Here is a 16,322-nt window from a genome sequence, read left to right on the forward strand (position 1 = left end):
GCCCCCCCCCCCCAGGGGGGGTGCCACCCCCCCGCCGTTCTCACCCAGGCCACCCTGGGGAGCATATGACCAGCTATATTAGGGGGTCCAGAACCAGGGCCACGTCCTTTTCAAAGGACTACATTAACCCCATCTCATGTCATCCCTGGACAACGAAGATGGCTTATCCAAATAGAAGCAGAATTTGGGGGGAGGGGAAGATATCTGTAGCATGACGTTAATGACAGTACACTGAAGCAGGGGTCCGGACTCTTACACTACATTCTATTCCATGAATTGATGTAAAGGGTTTTCTTTGCATTTGTGGACATTGGGAACAGAAGGCAATATGAGTGGGATAGCAATTTTCGGAGTGAATAGAAAATCAGGTACTTTCCACATTTTTAAGATAGAAAATGAATGGAAAAAAAAGGGGTGGGGGGTAACTAACTGTCAGGGGATTGATTAATCTTTCCCAGCAGACTTGTTTCATTTGATTTGTGGTGGAAGGACTCCCCCCAGTGGTTAAAAAGTAAAATACACCCGAGGCTGCTCTGCGGTGAGCTCTCTTCAGGAAGAACTTTTTCCTCCGAATTTTTGCCTGACTGGTCCTCACCACCTTCAGTCTCTCTCTTGCCTCCTGCCGGGTTCCATCACCTGCCAGAATCCTTTGTAATGGTGGAAAGTCCTTCCTTAGACCCTGCTGTTACCCCAACCAGGGGTCAAATCCGTGCCCAGCAGTGGAAGCACAGAGTCTTAACCAAAAGACCACCAGAGAAGTCCTTGAAACTGCTTTTCGAAAAGCATCAGTAACTCCACCTTTGCCTTGGGAAAAAACTCCTGCTCATCAGTAACTCCCATCTCTCTGTAGGTTAACAAAGGGCATGCTGCTGCTGCTGCTAAGTCGATTCAGTCGTGTCCGACTCTGTGCGACTCCACAGTCGGCAGCCCATCAGGCTTCCCGGTCCCTGGAATTCTCCAGGCAAGAACACTGGAGTGGGTTGCCATTTCCTTCTCCAGTGCATGAAAGTGAAAAGTGAAAGTGAAGTCGTGCAGTCGTGTCTGACTCTTTGTGACCCCATGGACTGCAGCCTACCAGGCTCCTCCGTCCATGGGATTTTCCAGGCAAGAGTACTGGAGTGGGGTGCCATTGCCTTCTCCCAACTAAGAGCATAAGCTGATCTCAGTTCAAAACATCTGATTCCTCATGTTCCCGTGTTGGGTCTGGAAATTACCTGTCACTCCACCCTATGCTCTGATGGCTCTTGATCCTGTCCCTGGTGTCTAACTGGACATTTCTCCTCGGTTTTTCACTGTAGCTTCAGATTCAACTATTCTAAAACCAAACCCATCCATTTCCCCCCATGGAATCATTAATTCCTGTTAGGAACTGAATCTGTTCATGAGAACATGTTCTTCAGCTTACCCAAGACAAAAGCTTGGAAGTCATTTCACTTCATTTCCTTTCATACTCAAGCTATTAATTCCAATGTAGGTGAATCTCGATTTGAAATCTAATCTAGTGGAACTACCTTCTTCCTGTCATCCTGCCTCTGGGCTCTCTCCTCTTCAGTCCATCCCAGGGGCTGCTTCTGACTAATGATACTCATCCAATAATATTCTTTTAATTTACTTTCCTGTTCAAAAGCCTTCAGAGGCTTATTCTGATCACCTACATCAAGCATGAGCCTCTCTGCCCACCTCTTAAAGACTTGCACAAATTACTCCCCCACAAACTTACCCTGACCACATTTATTTCTCACACTATGCTGAGAAACTGTTCTTCTCTGTTCCCATCCCATGCTAAGCAGATCCCCCGTATGCTTAGCTTGTCTGTTTCCTCTGACTGCCACACACCTTCATTCACATCATTTCCCTGCCCTTCAATCTCACTTCTTTTACTAAGCCTCAATGGTTGAAGGGATTAAGAGAGAATTAGAAATTCAAATTTTTTAAAATAATTTTGAAAACGCAGGAACCAGGTTTGACAGTCACATTTAAAACAACTTAAATTTTACCTTTTCTTTTGGATTCCACTCCAGCTTGGTTATAGAAATTAGTGAAGCACAGGCAATCACTAAAAAAGGGGAATTGGTTAAGGAAACTGAAGACTATGTCCTTTAGTGTTAAAGACTAGATTATTCTTCTAATAATATAACCATTACACAGTGTTCAAATGTTAGTACCAACATATTTACAATCAAACCAGTTATATCAGTTTCTTATCATCTCAAACCTTAAGTCTGATTATGACAGAAGTTTAAATACAACATGGAAATAGTCCTTCCTTAGCAATACTTTGGCAGTTATGTATAGAAGATTTTTAATCTGTGGCTACATTTTGCTTGACCCTGTTGTTTAAATTTGGTCAAAATCACTGACACGGCAGTCTAATATGGGTAATTTTGGAGTACTTTTTCCCTAAAATACTATTTTACCTAAATTAAAATGTCAATTAAAATTCTTCTTCCTTAAAATATTATGTTCAAGGCAATAGCTTCAAGGAAAAATTAACATTTCAAAGTACCAAAGCATTACAAAGTACTCATATGAGTACAAAGTACTCATATACAAAGGCTCATATACAAACACAAGCTACAGCAAGTTAAGTATTATTGTTTAAAAGAAAAAAAAAAACAGACTTTTGCCACTGAATAACTGTGTATAAGTAGACCTTAATTCTTGGCCCACGCGTGCATGTGTGCTAAGTTGCTTCAGTCGTGTCTGACTCTGTGTGACCCTATAGACTGTAGCCTGCCAGGCTCCTCAGTTCATGGAATTCTCCAGGCAAGAATACTGGAGAGGGTTGCCGTAACGCCCCCTCCAGGGGCTCTTCCTGACCCAGGAATTGAGCCTTGGTCTCCTTCATTGCAGGTGGATTTTTTACCACAAGCACCACCTGGGAAGCCCCCAGTCCTTGGCCCAAAGGGTTTACAAATCAAAGAGCTACGTCCTACACCTGACATCCTACATCTGACCTAGGGGATGAAAGACAAACCCTGAGAAGTCAGTCTAATAAAGCCAGGAACTGAGCCTACAGCGCAAGGCAGACAAAACTGTCGGCACAAAGATGGTTGCGACCGTTTTGATTGAACTTAAAAGACAAAAGAAAGCTGGAGAGTAATGGGGATGCTCTTTAATGAAAAGCTTTTGCAAAGAGTTAAGAATTCCAAGTGTTGCATCAGTTAATGCCAAGTTGAGCATCTCTGAATTTGGAGGCAGCATCCTCTCTCCCTGCCTTTCCCCACCTCTCATGTTTTGCCATTTTTAACACTTGTCAGTTTCTCAAAGTAAAAGTAGAGAGCATCGAAGGTCCCCTGATCATGTCATGACCATACTTTTGTTTCTAATAGCTTAATTCTCTTAATTCTTTCACTTAATTCTTTGCCTCACCTTTAGTCCCATCATGGAGAAGGAAATGGCAACCCACTCCAGTGTTCTTGCCTGGAGAATCCCAGGGACGGGGGAGCCTGGTGGGCTGCCGTCTATGGGGTCGCATAGAGTCGGACACGACTGAAGCGACTTAGCAGCAGCAGCTAGTCCCATCAAGTACCATGCTGGGGAGAAGGTGGAGAGGTAGAGAAAACTCTGGCAAAACAGACCTGGTCTCAGTTCCCAGAAATATCACAGCCTTGATGGACCCAGGGAATGTGCCTCGTTAGAGAGAAAAGAATAGGGTGCAGTGATGACTCAGAGGGAAGATTAGATACCTGGTTGGTGAAGGCAGCACAGCCAAAAAAACAACAATAGTTGTTTGAGGTTTGAGAAGCTCCTAGAACAGCTTCCCAGGTGGCTCAAGTGGTAAAGAACCCCCCTGCTGACACAGGAGAAGAAGGTTTGATTCCTGGGTTGGGAAGCTACCCTGGAGGAGGAAATGGCTACTCACTCCAGTATTTTTGCCTGGGAAATCCTATGGACAGAGGAGCCTGGCAGGCTACAAGTCCATGGGATCGCAAGAGTCCAACAGGACTGAGCACACAAGCATGTGAGCTAGAACAGCATTATCCCACAGAAACTCAGGCATATAACTTCAAATTTTCTACTACAGTAGCCACAGTGACAAAAACAAAAAAGGACTTAATGAAATTAATCTTAACATATCTTATTTAACCCAATATACCAAACATGTTCTCATTTCAACATGTAATACTGCAAAGGATTATTAATAAGATGGTTTGCATTTTTTTCTCATTAAGTCTTTGACATCTGGTGTTTTACACTTACAGCCCATCTCTGCACAGACTATCCCCGCTCAAGTGCTCCCCAGCCCCATGTGGCCAGTGGCTACTGTCCTGGCCGGACAGCTCAGTTCTAGAAAGACAAGGTGGAGAAGGTTATTTAGGTAAGAGAAGAGCACCAGCAAACACAGAGAACAATGAAGAGCCGAGAATAACGAAGAGCCACACACACGGGAGACAGTGTAACACTGAGGTTGGAAAAATAGGCAGCCTCAGATTACACGTCTCAAGAAAAGGAACCTGGCCTTTGCATCATTAGTGATTTTGTGAAGGCTTCTGAAAGCTGCAGGAGCTGGATGCAAGATGGACAATTTAGCGGGAAGGGCTTAGAAGCATGACCCCAAGTCTCGGTTTCTTCAGGAGTCAAATGAGGCTGTTTCATGGAACTCATACAGAGCATTTTAAAGATGCTTGAAAAGCTTTGTAAGGAAATATAAATCCGTGATGCTAATGTTTAAGATCACAGACTTTTTCACATGGGTGCATTTGTTCAAGTTCCTTGGCTCAATCTGCTTCTGTTCAGGGATTCTACCCCTCAGCAGGGCTCCTAGGAACTTCTAGAAATGGGAACTATTAGTATGTGAAACTCTGGCCTGAAATGCTAATTCTATTAAAACTCTCATTTTAATACCTAGAGATCTGTCTCCAAAGTTGGAAGCAAGGAAAGCTTTCCTGCATAGAGAAATTTTGTTTTTAACTTTACAAATGGTTTTATAAATCCGACAACTAATACAGCCTACAAGTTTTGAGGAGATAGGTGTCCAGAGAAAGCATGAATGTCTTCGATCCATAAATAGGATAAGGAAACAGAGAAGGAACTATCTTAGGAACCAAAGTCATAATTTGTTAAACTTCTCAATACTAGGATTTCGTTCCTCTGTGCTTAGAAATTTTTATAATTAAATATTTCCTTCCCTAAATGACAAAAAACAAAATCCCAAACCATCCTTAGACTTCACGTTTTGTATAGCTTCAATTTTGAAAGAGAAATGCAAGGCTTAATACTTAGAAGCACATGAGGACACCATGCTTTTTTTACTCAAGCTTGTCCACCACATACCACAACCCAACCCAGATGAACAAAACCAGTGCTAATAAAATAGTTGCTGCTTTCCAATAATCTGACAGCAATCGTCAATTTTTATTGACTCTTCAGTATTCGATATGACTGCAGATGATATTTGGAAAGATGGGAAATTTTCCACCCCTGAAAGACCAATTTTATTTTGTTAAATGCCTCTTGGGGGAAAGAAAAAAGGAAAAGAAAGAATGAGAAAGAAAAAAAAAATGGAAGGGTTGGTTTTCTTTCCTTCTAAATCAGAATATATTAGTATGATAAATTTATATTTTCCTTCCACACTGCTGACATAGAAAAAATAAAATTTCATTTTGAAAATGAAATCAGTGGTAAAAAGAAAAAGTAAATGTGTTTTAAATGACTTAGAAATAAATAGTATAGAGCTTTTTAAAACCTCTTAATGTGGACAAGTAAATCAAACCCTCTAATCACCTAGTTGTGGGAAGAAGGGACAGTCTGGCTTCTTGGGACTCCACTGGGCTAGTACTTTAAGTACAATATCAATATTTGATGTCTTTAGCCAACCACTACAAAGAAAAATACATATTTTCACACGGCTCATGAAATGGACCCTGTTGAAGGAAAGTAAACAGAGACTGAAGTGTTCTGACGGTTTTTTTTTCCATTTTCCTTTCACACCATTCTTTCCCCCAAAGATTCTTTTGATTTAACCAGACAAGGTTGAGCTATTTTCCTTGTGATTTGCCCAGTCGTTCCTCTGAAGCCTGTTGACGCCTGCTGTCAGCCTTAGCTTTCTCCATTTTGGGGAATAGGAGTGAGGTGAAGGGGGTGTCGGGCTTGCAAGGACCTGACAAACGCTCAAAGGATACTGGGTATGACAGCTGCGCAGGACACAGCAGAGATGGCCATTCGCACATGGCACGTGGAAAGGCTGTTCCACTGGGGACAGGATTTGTAAGAGATGACGGATTGCAGGAGCGTGTACACGACGCCGCAGACGAACGCCAGAAGGGCACCGCCGTCGTGGACCACGGGAACGGCCAGCTCCTAGAGAGAATGTCACACACGTGCTGTTACTCCACGCACATCCAGAGTGGAACACTCCCTGACTCTGGGCTTCTCAAGCCCACCAGGCATCACAAATGCACCCGCCCCGTCTTGGGAAAAGGCAGCGGCTTACAGAAAATGATCAAGGCCTTTCCAGCATTGAAGTAAATGCCAGAAACTTGGTTATTCCACAGCATATGTTTGACTTGCTGCGAGTTGAGCAAAACGGGCCTGGTTCAGTAACAGTATCTCAATAAAACTGGGTAGGGGGGTGTGAAAGCCCATATTAAACGAAAAAATATAAAAGAAATAAGAAAAACAAATTCTTTTCACCCCTTGAATCTTAGGCACAACTGAGCAAGGAAAGATAAACAAAAGACAAAGCATCTGCTGCGAAGGCACCAAGGTTATTTTAGGAGCATCTTCCGATGATAACGGTACTTTCCACTCTCCATTTTCTTTTCAGGCTGGTAAGCAAATCAGATCCAGAATTTACATACTTTGTTTTCCACTGCCACCCCACCCCTCTAACTAGCACTGTCAGGAAATTTGCTTCCTCAACCCTGGCCAATTCAACATATCCTTTTGGATCTTATTCTGTAAACTCCAAGAGACCCACATTAACCCTGATGAAGTCAGGTCCAAAGGCCCTCAATTTAGCAGGAGCTGAATTTCCAGTGTGCCTTTTTTCATGGTGGAATACATATTCTCATCCAAGCTGTCCTTCAGAAGGCAAAGGCAAATGACGCATATCAGACATGAATTTTGCATAGAGGTTAAGATGAAAACCTTTTTTTTTTTGAAACTCTCTTGATATTGAGTTGACCAAAAAGTTCATAGTTTCTTCTGTAAGACTGTATGGAAAAACCCAGATTGGACAACCTAATAGTAACACTAGAGAAAACTAGACTATTGACAGGATTCAACCTCGGGAAATGACTTTTCCAAAAAGGAGACTTTGTGAGGGACACAAAAGCATTGACAGAGGTTGCTTGGTGAGAACACACCAAAATACAGCCATCTGTCACCTGCAGGAGAGAAAGCTGGCTGTGAGATCCTGACAAATGAGGTTTCCTCCCACTCAGGAAAAACCACCACTCAACTCTCTCACTTGCCCTCACATCTCTAAATCTTCTTGAGATAACTGCACATGTTGGTTTGCTCACAGCAGGCTGAAAATGAATTACAGGATATCAAACAAGGAAGTTGTAAAGATATATTTATGGGCCCAATGACAAAGTAAACACTTTGCTCTCAGGAAAAGTTAGAGATTCTATTTCTGGTCTTTATGAAGATACAATCACTTCACAGAAGCCTTAAAGGGAACCAAACGTGTAATTATCTCACCACCTAAGTCTTCTCCCTAAAGTCTGCCCTTTATGGTTTAAACACAGACACGTGCATCACTTGTGACGTTGCGTTGCTGTGAGTATGACCTGGCAGGATATCACACAGGACATACTGGCCCCACTGAACAATTCACTCCACCAGACAAATTGTAACTTTCCAGTTCATCGCCTTTCCATTAAAAAATTTCTTTTCCATTGTGCTTTCTGACACTAGAGCTGTGAACTGTATACATGCTTTTTTTCTCACAGACTTTGCCTCATTCTGGCCTTGACATTAACTCTTCCCTACAGGTTCTGGGTAGATTGCTTCGATTCAAAGGTGACTTCTGCCTCTCATGATTCATGAGATTTGGGGAGACTGTTAACCTCTCTGTGTCTCCATGTCTTCATTGATAAACTACTAACTGTCTTCCGAGGTCATTATTAGAATTATACAAGTAAAGCATGAAATGTTTTCATAAATGTCCATCACCTAGAAAACTTCACTAAATGCTGTTTGTTACGGAATGTAAAATGCACACAATCATAAAATAAAAGGAAATGTCACTGAGGGGCTCTACCACATGACAATGTGGCAACAAGTGGTGTTTATTTCCTCATGCGTGTGTGCGTGAGTGCTAAGTTGCTCAGTCATGTCCAACTCTTTGCAACCCTAAGGACTGTAGTCTACCGGGCTCCTCTGTTCATGGGATTCTCCAGGCAAGAATTTTGCAGTGGGTTGCCACCTCCCTTCTCCAGGGGATCTTCCCAACCCAAGGATTGAACCCAGGTCTTCTACATTGCAGGCAGATTTTTACCCTCTGAGCCACTAAGGAAGCCTCAAGTTCTTGTGATCCTGTCCATGGGATACTCCAGGCAAGAATACTGGAGTGGGTTGCCATGCCTTCCTCCAGGGGATCTTCCTGACTCAGGGATCAAACCCATGTCGCTTACGTCTCCTGCATTGGCAGGCAAGTTCTTTACCATTGAGCCACCTGGGAAGCCCTATTTCCTCATACGAGACAACAAGAGTAGGAAACTTCAACAGAGCCAGAAGCAAACCAAGTTTGCAGATGCCCCCCGGAAGCCTTATAGGTTTTGCTCCAGAGAGCTGCAGTTTTGGAGCTCACCTTTTGCCAGTGTTAACAGGGAAACACTGGTAGTTGTGGACTTGTAACACCCCCAAACAAAAACACGTTGGCTATCGACCTTGGAGGAACATCCCTGCCCTGGGCTGTCCTGAAGATTCTGTGTCATACAAGGGAGGGTGCCTCACCCCTCACAACCCAGCGCTGGGTTTCCCAGAGCACTTTATTATACTCTCCCCTCACAGACAACATGAATGTGAGCAAACTCCGGGAGACAGTGGAGGAAAGACCAGCCTGGACGATCAGTCCACGGAGTCACAAAGAATCGGACAACTTGGCAACTAAACAATGATGACGACAGATGGCTTCCTCCAGGTGCAGGGTAGAAAAGGTGATTCCCTGAGGCCCACGTGGTGCAGGTGAGGCAGCGGGCTCTCCAACAATGGTCTAATGCCTGCAGACACTAGAGAACAGGGGGACAGCAAATGGTGCAGGTGGAGGCCTGAGGTTATCAGCCTCCCAGGTCCACGCCGGGGGGAAGCGCCCTTCTGCTCTGGCTTTAGTGGACTTGATCAGCCAGCTAGCACTGAAGGCTGACACCTTCTTTTGAAAGTAAGCATCACACAAGATCAACTCACTTCTGTCGGGGAAACGGTTGAAGGAGTTCTCCGGGGCAGAACTAAAAGTCCTCTAGGAGTAACTTCCACGCTGAGGCCACAAAGGGACAAAGGTGATGGCAGAGCAGGCCCTCTGGGGTGCTGGCCTCTAGTGATGCACCAGTGACCATCACCAAGTGATGACCGCCAAGTTCAGATTGCCAGGTACTGTGCATTATCTCATTGCCTCCCAGCAACAACCCTGTGAGGCGAGTACTCGTAGTTAGTTATATCTTTTTTAAATATAAAATATTGTCTCCATCGACAAAGAGGTCCCACACTTTCCCTGAAATAGACCTTGGAATCATAGGAATTCACAAGTTAGAATAAAATCAGTAGGCAGAATTTCCTGGCAGTTTAGTGGTGAGAACTCTGCGCTTCCACTACAGGGGGCACGGGGTCAATCCCTGGTGAGGGGACTCAGATCCCTCAAGCCACACAGTGTGGCCAAATAAACAGTGTTTTTCCAACTCTTGACACAGTAAGAACAGATCAAGCAGACTCTTCAGTAGTCGTCATATAAGTTAATATGCTCCAATAAGGACATATGTCAGCCCTGCAACTGATTAGCTGAGTAACCCTGAGCAGGTTCTTTCGCCTCCATGTACCTAGGTCCTCATCTGTGAAAGGAAGAGATCACACGTTTCTCTTTGAACACCAGAGGTTCAAACAGTAGCATCAGTAAATATACACGTGCTCACATGCAGAAATATGTTCACACTGTTAATGAAACCATTACAATGACTGAAGAAGCTCTCCCAGCACATTAAACCACCTCAGGAAGAGCTCAGAGCCATCCAGAGCCCACAGCAGGGGCTGAAGCATGCTCCTTTTCACAGTCATACATACATGCATCCCATTTCTCCCAAGACTTGACTTTCAAATGATAAAGATTTGTTTCTGGGCTCTCCCGTGGGCTCAGTGGTAAAGAATCCACCTGCTGATACAGAAGACACAGGTTTGATCCCTGATTCAGGAAGATCCCACATGCCACGGAGCAACTAAGCCTGTATGCCACAACTACGGAGCCACAACTACGGAGCCACAACTACAGAGGAGAGAAGCCACTGCAATGAAGAGTAGCCCCGCTTGCCTCAACTAGAGAAAGGCCCGGGAAGCAATGAAGACAGCACAGCCTAAATAAATAAATCTAAAAAAAAAAAAAACAAAACAAAACAGTTTGTTTCTAAAAAGCAAACTATCCCAATTTTCATATACTCATCAACTGTTTGAGAGATCTCTTGGCACAAGTGTGCCTCTGCTGTTCTTGCTTCTTCCCTCTAGATACATATCCCTGGAGAAGGGAATGCCGACCCACTCCAGTATTCTTGCCTGGAGAATACCATGGACAGAGGAACCTGGGGGGCTACAGTCCATGGGGTTACAAAGAGTTGGACACGACTGGGCGACTAACACTTTCACTTTTCTTTCCAGATACATAAACTCCATCACCCCCAATAACTGAAAAGACTTCAGGTCGTACCTGGAAATTGGCTACAATGCCCATTCCGATGCATCCCACCAATCCGAGAACCAAGGACACCAAGTTAAAAACAGGAGTGCTGAAATAGCTGGTTTGATTTTGCTTCTCTACTATTTTATACCTTGTGTACATTGTGGCTGCCCCTGAAAAAGAAACAGACTGTGATGAATTTTTAGTGATATTTTAGAAGGAAAAAGACATGAACAGTTTTGCATGGTTTTTACCAAGATTGTATTGGTTGTAATCAAGATTGTAATCAGTCTCCTGATTGCAACAGTCTTCCCACACCCTCACCCCTGCCCTTGCTCACCTTATTTCTTTCTGCCATCAGACTCAGACTTGGACTCTCTCTCTCTCTCTTTCACACACACACACACACACACACACACCTGACTTCCCTCGTGGCCCAGTGATTAAGAATCCACCTGCTGATGCAGGGGATGAGGGTTTGATCCTTGGTCTGGGAAGATCCCATATGCCACGGGGCAACTGAGCCTATGAGCCACAACTTCTGAGCCCACACGCTGCAACTGCTGAAGCCCATGAGCCCTGGAGCCCGTGCTCCACAGTAAGAGAAGCCACCACATCGAGAACCTGAGCACTGCATCTGGAGTGTAGCTCCCCGATCTCGGGAACTAGAGAAATCCCACATGAAGTAATGAAGTCCCCGTGTAGTCAAAAATAAACAAGTTAAAATAAAAAATGTACCATAGCGATCCTGCCAATGTCAGTACAAATAGGTCTATATACCTCATCATGATGTACAGTGAATGCCATACTTATCTCATCTTTCTCCTAATGATAGATTTCTACATTATGTACTTTTCCCATTACAAGCAATGCTCAATGAACATCCTTGTATAGATGTCTTTGGCACACTTTCAGTGTTTCTGAAAGACGAATTCCTCGAAGTAGTATTCCTGGGTCAAAAAAAACTATGCTCAATTAAAATGCCAAGAAGTACCTCCCAATTGCTCCAAGACTGAGACAATTTATACTCCCACAGAAGCGTCTGAAAGCAATTATTGCATGCCCTTGTCCTTTTAATTACTGCCAGTCTAACAAATGAAAAATGGCAACCTGTTGGTTTAATTTGCGTTTCTTTGATTGTCCATGAGACTGAGAAACCTTTAGTATGTTCACTAATCCTTTGCAGTTCTGAAAATTGCATGCTTATCCTTTTTTTATTTTTCTCTTGAGTTCATTTTTAATTTGTAGTTGTTTTTATATACATTAAGTACATTAGTCTATTGTCTTCTATAAACATTACAAATTTTCTTCTGGTCTGTTGTTTGTCTTTAACTTTGTGTATCTTTCATCACTTAGAAGTTTTAATTTTTTATCTACCCAAATCTGTCAGTTCTTTCCTATTTAGCTTCTGGGTTTTGTGTAAGCTTAGATAAGCTTTTCCATCTTAAGGTTTTGAAAATATTTTCCTACAATTACATCCAAATCCTCTTATGGTTTTGTTCTTCATGTTTAGTTCTTTACTTGCCACTGGCTTTTGTGAATGGTGTGAGAGGGTACTATTCCTTTCAACTCAGCAAATTTTGCTTACAGAAAAACTCCACATAATATGCACAGATATATTTCAAATACATTCACTTTAGCAATGTAAATTACAAAATAAAAAATAGCCTAAAATATAACAAAAGGGGATTGAATTATAAATTATCATATGTCCATGAGATGGATATTATGCATGTGTGAAGATAAAGTAGATTTCTATGTATTCAATAGTGTATGACAGCCACATTTTTTACTGAATCTTTAAAAGCAGACTAAAAGCTAATCATTTATCAGAGAGCATTTTAAACAAAGATATTCATGTCAGATTCTGCCTTGCCTCGAAGCAAAAAGCCACACTGATGGGGAGATGTTGTTAATGGAGAAAGCAACCAGGAGGAGTGCAAGGGAGTAAGACATACCTGGGGAATCTCTACATTTTGCTCAATTTTTCCATGAATCTACAAGTGTTCTAAGAAGTAATGTCTGTTAGAAACACACTCACAGATTTCCAGAAGAGGTTATAGTTGCCAGGGAGAAGGAATGGGGAAGGAATAATTAGGGAATTTGCAATGGCCATGTACACACTGCTACATTTAAAATGGGTAACCAACAAGGATCTACTGTATAGCACAGGGAACTCCACTCAGTGTTATGCGGCAGCCTGGATGGGAGGGGAGTTTGGGGGAGAATGGATACATGTATATGTATGGCTGAGCCCCTTTGTTGTTCACTTAAAACTATCACAACACTGTTTGTTAATCAGCAATACCCTAATACAAAATAAAACGTTTTTTAAAAAATAATGCCTGTTAAAAAGTAACAATAAAAAATGATACATAAACTATAACATTTTACTTCACCTGAGATTGGGAGTTTTTAATTTACTTATAATAATCATTGTGTACTTAATGACTCTGCCTTAAAGTGTCTGCCTACACTGCAGGAGACCTGGGTTCAAACCCTGGATCGGGAACATCTCCTGGAGAAGGAAATGGCAACCCACTCCAGTATTCTTGCCTGGAAAATCCCATGGACGGAGGAGCCTGGTAGGCTACAGTCCGTGGGGTTGCAAAGAGTCAGACACGACTGAGCGACTTCACTTCACTTCACTTCATTGTGTACTTACCAAGAAATGCAGAGAAGTTTATCATAAATCCAAAAATGCCACTCTCTGGAGGTGTTGTTCCTGTGTCACTGAGAAAGAGAAGGCATGTCCAAATTAGTAAAAAGGAATTCAGTTCAGCCCCCTGGGCAGGCACGTAATTGGTAGGCATTATATTGTGTTCCTTCCATGTGTTCGGCCACTTTGAATTCCAAAGATTTGATCTGATTTTGTTCCAAAGTATTTTCACGTGGGCTCTGAAAAATTAAAAAATCCACTTTTCTTCCCCAGTTTTATTGAGATACAATTTTAAAACAGCACTGTATACGTTTAAGGTGTACAGCATAATGATCTGACTTAGACACCATGAAATGATCACCACAGGAAGTTTTGTGAACATCTATCATCTCATAGAGATACAACTTTTTTTAAAAAGAAAATTTTTTCCTTATGATGAGAACTCTTAGGATCTACTTTCTTAACTTTCATATGTAACACAGTGAAAGTGAAAGTGAAAGTCGCTCAGTCATGTCCGACTCTTTGTGTCCCCATGGACTATACAGTCCATGGAATTCTCCAGGCCAGAATACTGGAGCGGGTAGCCTTTCCCTCCTCCAAGGGATCTTCCCAACCCAGGGATTGAACCCAGGTCTCCCACATTGCAGGCAGATTCTTTACCAGCTGAGCCACAAGGGAAGCCCAAGTAACATAAAACAGTGTTAATTATATTATCCATGTTGTACATTACATCTCTGGTACTCATTTATCTGAGAACCACTTTTTCTATGAGTCTGTTTCCTTTTTCTGGTCCCTTTTTCTATGAGTTTGTTTGTACATTTGTTTGTTTGGAAGTATAAGTGACAATGCTATGTGAGGAAATACTTAAAGTGAATGGTGGTGGTGGTTCCCAGATGATTCCACCTGAAAACTCAGATGCATGTGTTCATTTTTTGTGTGTGTATATGTGTGCGTGTGTGTGTTCATACCTGGTTAGGTACTGACTGTTCCGGGGAGGAGAAAAAGGCCAAAAATCACGTTTGAAAAATCTACTATTTGAATATTAAATATACATAAACACATCATTTTAATTTTTAACATGACAATTTATGCATAAAAATTTACATTGCTGAAAAGACGATGGAAGGCTGAACAATAAATATTATTGACGCTTATCAGTGCTTTATGGAAATAATAAGATATCAAGGGCGTACTCGTGATGACAAATTATTTTAACAAAAAAATAGCTTCTAAGAGACATTTTTCAAATGTAGTCTATCAAGGAATTAAAGCTGGAAAGCAGCATTTGGCATGTGCTGGTTTCTATTCATTCACGCCAAGGTTTACATTTTTATGCTCTCAAGCTGCTCACATAAAGCAGCATTTCAAAGTGACAGCAAAAGCGTTCCCAACATAAAACAGCTCAGACCCGTGTTGAATGTTTCCACATTTTAAAACAGCTCTGAAATTTAAGTACTGAAAAACGGATCGAGTTGAAAAGATGCACTTCAAGGTGAAGTGCCCTATATGTGCAGAAGCAGGAGCCTTTGAGCTTTGTGAACATTTAATAGTTGAAGAGTATGAAGAGGTTAATGTTCCCCCTTCCCACAAATGCCTCTGGTCCCAATTACTTTCATTTCAGTCACACTTGGACTTCCCTGGTGGTCCAGTGGCTAAGACTCTGTGCTCCCGACACAGGGGGCCTAGGTTCCAGCTCTGGTCAGGGAATTAGACCCTGCCTGCCACAATGGAGAGAAGACCCTGTGTGCCATAACTAAAACCTGGCACAGCAAATATTAAAAAACAAACAAACAAACCTCAGTGTCCCTTGTAACTGTAAGAGTTAACATCACTATTTTCCTACTAATAATTCGTTTTCTCACTAAAGGGATGTTGACATGGAGAAGGCTGCCCGATGTGCAGGACGCCCTTCTGAGCACTACAAGGCTCTGAGTGGGTGAGGAGGGGACGGGAACCAGTGATGGGGAGAAGTGGAGACAGCACATGTGTGCCCTTGGGCAGCACTTTGCCAGAAGAGTAATTCACACCGGGGAAAGAAGCCTTCTTTTCTTGCCCTCAGAGTATAGAAAAGCAGCTACCCAGTGACTCATGCAAGAGTACTTGTTGTCACAGGTCTGAGAGGAATCTGCCACGTAAGGGAGTAGGCAGAAGGCGGGACAAAGGTGCTCCAACAGGAGATGAGAAGATGACCAGACTTGGGGACCATCCATCCAGGGAGAGCAAACCAGGACATATTTCAAGGGCCCAGGTGTGCAGTCCACATGACATCAAACATGCCATTCGAAAGCTCAGGATTTCAGAATGATATTTTATTCTTGCTTATCTGTACATTTTAAACCATACAGGCAGAATCTGGGAATTCCCTGGCGGTCCAGTGGTTAGGATTCTAAGCTTTCATTGCTTTGGGCCTATGTTTAATCCATAGTCAGGGAACTAAGATCCTGCAAGCCACCCGGGGGGTGGGGGACCAAAAAAAAAAAAGTGGCCACTTCTAAGAACTTTTAAGGATAGTGTATATATGTGCTCAGTCATGTCCAACTCTGCGACCCCATGGACTGTAGCCTGCCAGGCTCCTCTGTCCATGGAATTTTCCAGGCAAGAATACTGGATTGGGTGGGTTGCCACTTTCTCCTCCAGGAGATCTTCCCGATCCAGAGATTGAGCCTAGTCTCCGGTGTCTCCTGCACTGGTAGGCAGATTCTTAATCACTGTATCACCTGCTGCTGCTGCTGCTGCTAAATCGCTTCAGTCGTGTCCAACTCTGCGCGACCCCATAGATGGCAGCCCACCAGGCTCTGCTGTCCCTGGGATTCTCCAGGCAAGAACACTGGAGTG

At 42.9% G+C, this 16,322-nt stretch overlaps 1 protein-coding gene across 1 annotated transcript in view; it reads right to left on the reverse strand.

Annotated features, from left to right (window-relative positions):
* Nucleotides 1–16,322, reverse strand: part of DRAM1 (DNA-damage regulated autophagy modulator 1) — a 37,327-nt gene that overhangs the window by 5,566 nt on the left and 15,439 nt on the right. Inside the window, exons 2-5 of the mRNA XM_010853438.1 lie at nt 13,494–13,561; nt 10,859–11,001; nt 6,126–6,303; nt 1,998–2,056 (exon numbers count right to left, since the gene is read on the reverse strand). Coding sequence (XP_010851740.1) covers nt 1,998–2,056; nt 6,126–6,303; nt 10,859–11,001; nt 13,494–13,561 — 448 coding nt within the window. The remainder of the gene's footprint in view (nt 1–1,997; nt 2,057–6,125; nt 6,304–10,858; nt 11,002–13,493; nt 13,562–16,322) is intronic.

The sequence above is a fragment of the Bison bison genome, unplaced genomic scaffold, assembly GCF_000754665.1.
Source record: "Bison bison bison isolate TAMUID 2011002044 unplaced genomic scaffold, Bison_UMD1.0 scf7180017864327, whole genome shotgun sequence".
Taxonomy (NCBI): domain Eukaryota; kingdom Metazoa; phylum Chordata; class Mammalia; order Artiodactyla; family Bovidae; genus Bison; species Bison bison.